The sequence below is a fragment of the Lactuca sativa genome, chromosome 4 (genome assembly GCF_002870075.4).
Source record: "Lactuca sativa cultivar Salinas chromosome 4, Lsat_Salinas_v11, whole genome shotgun sequence".
NCBI lineage: Eukaryota > Viridiplantae > Streptophyta > Magnoliopsida > Asterales > Asteraceae > Lactuca > Lactuca sativa.
The window spans coordinates 31,591,152-31,599,132 of record NC_056626.2 but is presented as its reverse complement, the minus strand read 5'-3'; the positions used below and the strand labels follow the sequence as shown (position 1 = coordinate 31,599,132).

General features: G+C 36.1%; 2 protein-coding genes across 3 annotated transcripts; one reads left to right on the top strand and one right to left on the bottom strand.

Moving 5' to 3' along the window:
- Window positions 1-1,762: 1,762 nt before the first annotated feature.
- On the bottom strand, window positions 1,763-3,029 carry LOC111896449 (uncharacterized). Its single transcript, XM_052770812.1, has 4 exons — window positions 2,842-3,029; window positions 2,344-2,767; window positions 2,069-2,242; window positions 1,763-1,996 (listed from the first exon to the last, which is right to left on the bottom strand). The coding sequence occupies exons 1-4, from the start codon at window positions 3,027-3,029 to the stop codon at window positions 1,763-1,765; spliced, it is 1,020 nt and encodes a 339-aa protein (XP_052626772.1).
- An 888-nt stretch (window positions 3,030-3,917) lies between these two features.
- LOC111896438 (protein decapping 5) lies at window positions 3,918-7,710 on the top strand. 2 transcript variants are annotated; one of them, XM_023892427.3, is made up of 8 exons: window positions 3,918-4,210; window positions 4,554-4,654; window positions 4,804-4,878; window positions 4,955-5,680; window positions 5,767-5,832; window positions 5,944-6,117; window positions 6,216-6,326; window positions 7,437-7,710. In XM_023892427.3, the coding sequence occupies exons 1-8, from the start codon at window positions 4,063-4,065 to the stop codon at window positions 7,590-7,592; spliced, it is 1,557 nt and encodes a 518-aa protein (XP_023748195.1). In that variant the 5' UTR covers window positions 3,918-4,062; the 3' UTR covers window positions 7,593-7,710. The 2 variants fall into 2 exon arrangements, with proteins under 2 accessions (XP_023748195.1, XP_023748194.1); XM_023892426.3 differs by having other exon boundaries at window positions 5,767-5,838.
- Window positions 7,711-7,981: the final 271 nt, after the last annotated feature.

Genomic DNA, 7,981 nt, shown 5'->3' with positions numbered 1-7,981 from the left:
ATAAGAGTTGCTTGTATATATATGGTGAAATTGTATATTTTATGAGTTTTAAATTATATATATATATATATATATATATATACCATTGTGGGATTGAAATCACTATGTACTCACCAGGTTTCCCAACCTGACCCACTCAGTTTATTTATATCACATGTGTTGATATGAAGTCACATTACACTGAGAGATTAAGGAGATATAAATCACTAGTGATAATGAATGTAAGTTCTGTTTATGCTTATGTTTCTGTATTGACGATAACATCCCAAATGTTTTAAAACGATTAAAAATACTTTTCTTCGAAAAATTTTTGATAACGTATTTATCATGTCTTACTGGGAATAAATTCCGCAACATTTTTATTAAAAGAGGTACTCTGATTTTTATAAAGCATAAACAAAAAAAAAACGGTCTTTTCTGGCCGTGAAAATGGGGATGTCACATCCTTGCAAATACTACATCTGATTTTCTTTCCAGCTTTAGAAACTCTTCTTTCCAGCTTTAGAAACTCTATGTGTGCCTGTATTCTCTGTAGTGGATTTCTTCCTCTTAGTGCCAGACATCCTTCTACTAATAGGAGGCAATGGTGGAGTATAATTTGTTTCTGGCCACATGTCACTGCTATTCATGGGGGCAATTATGTAATTGTATGCCTTCCTAAACGTGATTGTGTTAAACATGTTGTCTACACAGGCTTCTACATCCCAATTAAGAAATGATATGCTAGCTACATAATGAGCACATCCATATCCATTCAATTGCCACAACCTACATGGACATTTTTCCTTTCTAAGTCCACCTCATATGCATCTGTTGCTCCCCTTACCTCAAACCGGTTTAATCCACTTGGTAGTACCTGATAATGCCTTTGAGCTTTTTTAGGCAAATTCACTGTAACGTCCCCTTCTGGCACGTATCATAATATTGTCCGCTTTGGGCCACTCGGCACGAGGACTTCCCAGGGGGTCACCCATCCTGGTACTACTCCCGCCCGGGCACGCTTAACTGCAGAGTTCTTATGGGATCTGCTGCCCTCACGACTTTAAAACGCGTTGTGATAGGGAAGGTATCCATACCCCTTATAAGGAATGCTTAGTTCTCCTTCTCAGCCAATGTGGGATCAGATCTAACCCACTTTCATCCCCTATTATAGGGTTCGATGTCCCCGTCGAACACATCGACCCGTGCCCTGGCTCTGATACCATTTGTAACGTCCCCTTCTGGCACATATCACAATATTGTCCGCTTTGGGCCACTCGGCACGAGAACTTCCCAGGGGGTGACCCATCCTGGTACTACTCCCGACCTAGCACGCTTAACTGCAGAGTTCTTATGGGATCTGCTGCCCTCACGACTTTAAAACGCGGTCTGGATACCTTCCCTATCACAACGCGTTTTAAAGTCGTGAGGGCAGCAGATCCCATAAGAACTCTGTAGTTAAGCGTGCTCGGGCAGGAGTAGTACCAGGATGGGTGACCCCCTGGGAAGTCCTCATGCCGAGTGGCCCAAAGCGGACAATATTGTGATACGTGCCAGAGGGGGATGTTACATTCACCTTATCCCTTATCTATGGACAAATATGATTTCCCCATTGTTGTCCCTTTAATTTCATGTTGTAGATTTTGTCCATCATGTATAATCTTAACTCCTCTAACATGGTTATTATGGGCTTCTTCCTGGCATCTACTATTACAACATTAAAACTTTTTGAGAAGCCATTTTCAACTACATCACAACACCTCCTAACTTGAAAGAAAGCTCTTTACCATGTTTTGGGATCTTTCTCCATGAGATATTGATGGGCATCTGGGTTCAATGTCTCGATTTCCTTCATCACAACTTTAAAAGCATGCTCAGTTGTGGCTTTAGATGCTCTCCAAAGCAAGGTATGATATATGACACTATTGAATCTCTTCTGCAAATTCTGGCAAATATGTCTAGCATACTGTCTGTGCTCTACATATGGCAACAACTCTTTAACAACCTCTATCAAACCCTGTATTAGTATAAAGGTTTAAACCAAATAGTATAAAATAAATATAGATGCATTACTATGTAAAATACTAACCTTATGTTGGTCTGACATTAAACTGAAATCATTGCCTAAATTCAAGTTTAGATCGTCAATGAGAAGCTCTAAAAACCACTTATAATTCTGCTTGTTCTCCACATTAACCACTACCCAAGCAATAGGATATATCTTGTCATTTACATCCCTCCCAATAGCACAAATCATTTCCCCCTTACAAACATCTTTAAGAAAACATCCATCAAGACCTATTATCCTTCTACACCCTTCAATCCAACCTTGTTTAACTCCTTGAAAACAACAATATAACTTACTAAAATATTTCTTTCCATCTGGACCATCCTCATATCTAGTTTCACAATTGACCCAGGATTTGTCCTTAAAATCTCATGACCATATGACCATAGCTTGCCATAATGTTCAACAAGGCTACCTTCAACAAGATTCAATGCATACTTCTTTTCTCTTCTACATTGCCCCATACTAAATTGGATACCAAACTTGTCCATTACCTTTACCCTAAGCTTCCTTACACTTATTTTCTGACTTTGTACAATCTCTTTGGCATAGTGACTCCCAATCCATGCATATGTCACCAATGATCCAAACTTGAAGTTCCTAGCACAACTATGATCAACTTTTAGTGAGTTGATTTGAAAACTCTCTTCATCACTCATCCAAGAAGCCCATAATCTAAATGTGCAAGCACCCTTGCTACACCTCACCAAACGTCTTTTCCTATCATTTTTTTTTCAAATAACAATTGATATCCATTAGCTACATCATAGTTACACAACACTGATTTTACTTGCCTTGGAACCTTAAATCCCATCCATATAATAGGTTTTTGTTTTTTCCAGTGTAATGGCTCATTAAAAATAAAATGAGTTTGTATGTTAACTTCAACTTCTCTCCCATTGTCATCATCTACAATGTTGTTTTCATCATCATCATCAACACATAACTTACTTAAGAAAGGATCATTTGATGTCTTATTCATAAGCACTACATCCTCATTAAATTCAAAGGCAACATTTCTAAGTTCATCTATGTTGTCTTCATTTTCACCATCAATACAAGACTCATGTTCATCATTATCATTATCTTAATCATCAAGCCACCCATCAACACCAACCCCAATATGATCCACATAAACCGATATTACACCATCTGTTCCATAAGCATAAAAAATAAAAGCAACATATTCCACGTCATCTGAAATGGGATTAAGCCCTTCCATCAAGGAATTTCCTGGTTCACAGTAGTAAAACTTTTTACACTCTTCATGCATGAAACGTTCGCAGAAGGTCACAAACTCAAAATAAGTCATAGAAGAAAAGTCGACATCAGTGAACATGGTTTTCACACCACCAGTGTAAGATAAAGGATTCCGATTAAATACCCCTTGGTAGTTGAGTTCCACCATCGCAAACACTCCATTAGGTTTCGATTGTGCCATTGCTGCGACTTCTTTGTTTCTTCAGCTCGATCACATGAATGCTTCACAAACCCTAACTCAGTTTCTTTTACAACTGAATAATGAAGACGCGTGAAGTTCGATAGCTGAAGACGAAAGGTTTTAAACTTTGTATATCATTAATTGACGTGACATATCTCACGTGGCATTGGATTAGGTCAAAAATATATATTAATTGACAAATATAAATTGTGAACCGGGAAACCTTCTAAAAGTTGATAAAATTGTGTAATTAATAGGTTAATTACAAGTTTACTAGTCTAATATATTAAAAAAAAACCCTTTAAGAATCAAATTAACCAAATGAAAAAATTTCATGTGCTACAGCATCATTATACTAAAAGAAAAAAAAAAAACACAATATGAATTTAATCTACATATAAAAGAGAAATCCCCGATTTATTACCGAAAGCAGGTAAGCGTGGAAGTCCGAAAAAAGAACCCTAATCATTTGTCTTTCACAAAAACACAAATAAGTCAACAAATTCCGGTCCCCGTCTTCTCCCTCAACTAATCTACTTGCAGGTTTGCAGTAGCGGAGGAGTATTGCCGGATTATGGCGGCCGATAGTTCTAGATCTTCAACATCATCGGCCGATACGTACATTGGAAGCTTGATTAGTTTGACGTCCAAGAGCGAGATCCGATATGAGGGAATTTTATACAACATCAACACCGAAGAATCCTCAATCGGATTGCGGAACGGTAACTAATTTGATAAGATCTTGCTTTAAGAAGCCCTATCTGTCTGTCCCGATTTGTGTTTTTTTGATTGGGTATTTAGATTAGGGTTCAAAGAACTGTGAACAAGTTTAAATATCGAAACAATTTCGTCTAATATTTGGGGATTTTCTATTGATGTATTATCATTAACGCGTTTTGGTCTCATTGCTGCATTCATCAGTGTTATTTTAAAAGAAAACAATAATTTCCTTTCCAAGTTAATTACTTTGTATCGGATCATCTGGCAAATTGATTTGTGTCTGTATTAGCTACCAGTTTGTTGATTTCGATGAACTCATTGTGGTTTTTGTATGACAATCTGCAGTAAGATCATTTGGAAGTGAAGGCCGAAAGAAAGATGGACCACAAATCATGCCCAGTGAGAAAGTTTATGAATACATCTTATTTCGTGGAAGTGACATCAAGGTATTACGTTTGAAACATTGTTAACCTTGCCTCTGTTTTCCATGCATATATGTCATTTCAAGGTTTCTGAATACATTTTTTCTTCTGTAAACCATGAAAACATCAAAACAAGATTACAAGTTACAAATTTTTTCATTCTTTTTTTGCAGGATCTTCAGGTGAAAACATCACCACCTGTTCAACAACCAACACAACCCATAAACAGTGATCCTGCCATTATACAAGTAAGTAGAAACACAACCCCCATGATATAATCTATCATCTAATATAATTCTAATGATTTCTTTTTTATAAATGCAGTCTCACTACCCTCGGCCAACTTTAACACCTTCAACCCTCCCCCCAACTGCTAACACCAACTCTTTTCTTGACCAAACTACCCCTAACCAACAACTAGGACACTCTGGCATGCCATTATACCAACCAGATGGAAATATGGCTTCGTGGGGCCCATCGCCACCTCCTCCAAATTCCAATTCTCTTCAAATGCCAATGTATTGGCCAGGATTCTATCCACAGTCAATGTATCGACCAATGCAGTATCCTAATTTCAACTCTCCCTTGCCCGGTGGGCTGCCCAACCTGCCCGAATATTCATCTTCATTATTACCAACATCCGCCAGCTCAGCTTCTACTTTACTGGGGTCCACCTTGCCTTCCAGTCTTCCTCCTGTTCCACCTTTGGTATTAACCACTGAACCCTTACCAAACTTTTTACAAACTAATGTCCCCAACACTAACCCTGTGGTTTCTACTACTACTATTACCAATTCCAATTCTACCCCTGATGTAAATGTCAGCATAGCTCCAGTTTCTAACAACTCCATTGAGTCACTGACACCATCACTAGTGACACATGGACAGTTGTTGCAGCCTGGGAAAGATACGGGTGTTTCATTTTCATCATCTCAGTCTTCTCAAGCTGTTATTCATAAGGATGTGGACCCCACACCATTGTCAGAAACACCTGTTGAAGCTCAGCCTCCAATATTGCCATTACCAAATCAACCACGTAATGCTCCAAAGGTATGTAACTTTATCTTTTTATTATGCAATGTGTTTTGTTTCTCTCATTGTTTTAATATGCTTCTTTTAACTCTCTGATTTTCTAGGCAAATGGAGCTACTTACCATAATCACCATAATTACAGAGGGCGTGAAAGAGGCAGAGGATCAGGGGTAAATGTAAATTCTTTTCTTTTCCTTTTTTACTCCATATCTTTAAAAAAAAAACTTTTACACCTTATTTTTACTAGAATCACCAAATTTACGGGTGTTTTTATGATTCAGGGCTCAAGACCAGTGATGAAATTTACTGAAGAGTTTGACTTTACTGCAATGAATGAAAAGTTCAACAAGGATGAAGTCTGGGGTACTTTGGGAAAAACCAGTTCAAAAGATAGTGATGAGGATGAATTACAAGATGAAAATTATAATGCTGCTCTACCAAAATTGGACGTCAAGGTGAATGAATTTACTTTTTCTTTTTATATAAAATATTATTTTTTTTTAAAATCTTTGAAATTGTATGCTAAAAGATTACTCTTCAATTCAATCAACAGCCTGTTTATAGTAAGGATGATTTTTTTGATACATTATCGAGCAACTCCAGTGATCATCAATTAAATAATGGAAGGACAAGATTCTCTGAGCAGATGAAACTAGATACAGAGGTAATGGACAGATCTTGATTTTTTTTTTGTCAAAAAATAAAATTTTCATCGATTTTTATTTTATATACTCATTTAGTAATTCTTATGACAATGAATTAAAATAAACCTCCACCAAAATATTATTAACTTTTTATTTAACTTACATTACCCCTGCTGTGGTGGGGGACCAAACCTGCCAATGTACGAAAATCTAGGGACCAAATCTGCCAATATACAAAAGTCTTGTGGCTGAAGTTTGAAACCCAAAAACTATAGGTACTAAACCTGCCAATATACAAAAGTCTAGGGACCAAACCTACCAATATACGAAAGTCTTATGGCCAAAGTTTGAAACCCAAAAAGTATAGGGACCAAATCTGCCAATATAAGAAAGTCTTGTGGGCAAAGTTTGAAACCCAAAGACTCTAGGGACCAAACCTGCCAATATACAAAAGTCTAGGGATCAAACCTGCCAATATACAAAAGTCTTATGGCCAAAGTCTGAAACCCCAAAAGTATAGGGACCAAACCTGCCAATATACGAAAGTCTTAAGGCCAAAGTTTGAAACCCCAAAAGTATAGGGACCAAATCTGCCAATATATGAAAGTCTTGTGGCCAAAGTATGAAACCCAAAGACTAATACTATTGCTAAGCCAATTGGTTTTAATATATTTAATAATTACATGCTACAAGTCCGGGTAAAGGACCACTGTGCAAGTTAATATAAAGAGTTGATAATCTTTTGATGGAGTTGTTTATTTTATTTTTTGTTTTAGAGTAAATTACATTTTGGTCCTTGAGTGAAGCAGATTTTTGCAGTTTTGGTCCCAGAAAGTTTTCTCTTGCAATTTTGATTCTTGTTTGAGGTTTTTGTATTGGTCTTTGTTTAGTGCCATATTTTTAGGACCACAGTTTCAAAAAAACAATTACAAAAATCTCAAATAAGGACCAAATTTGCAAAAATCAACCATGCTCAGGCACCAAAAATGTATATTACTCTTTAATTTAATGCCAAACGGCAAAATACATAAAAACCACTATATCCTTAATTTATTGGCATGCTATATAATAAATTGTTATATTTATTTGTTTTTTTTATTTAACAAAATGATTAAAAATATCCAACTCAGACGTTTGGAGAATTCTCAAGATACCGAGGGGGGAGGGGCGGCCGTGGGCCCTACCGTGGTGGTCGTTCACGAGGTGGTGGCGGCTATTATCATGGAAGGGGATACAATTATGTCAATAGGGGTCGTGGTGGGAGAATTCTTTCCCGTGATTATTAAAGTATTTATTGTGTTAAAATGTTGCTTCAGTTTTTGGTTGTTTCTCAATGATAAAAATTGTTGTCATTTGTTAGAATTAAAAGAATGTTTGAATGCAAAAATAGTAATGTACTTTTTATACTCTTTTTTTTTTCTTTCGTAATTTAGTTTAACTTATTTGGAATTGGGTATGAGTGATGTAAATAATAATGAGGACGCATGTAAATATTTGAGAATTTTGAATTTATGAGAAAATAAAAAAATAATGAATTAGTAAAATTAAAATGTTTTTTATCTTTTAAATTTAATCAAATAATTTAAATAAATAAACAAAAAAACCAATGGACTTTAATTTGTAAAGTTTGAAATTAAAAGGTAAGCTCATTAATAAAATTGATATATATTTATTA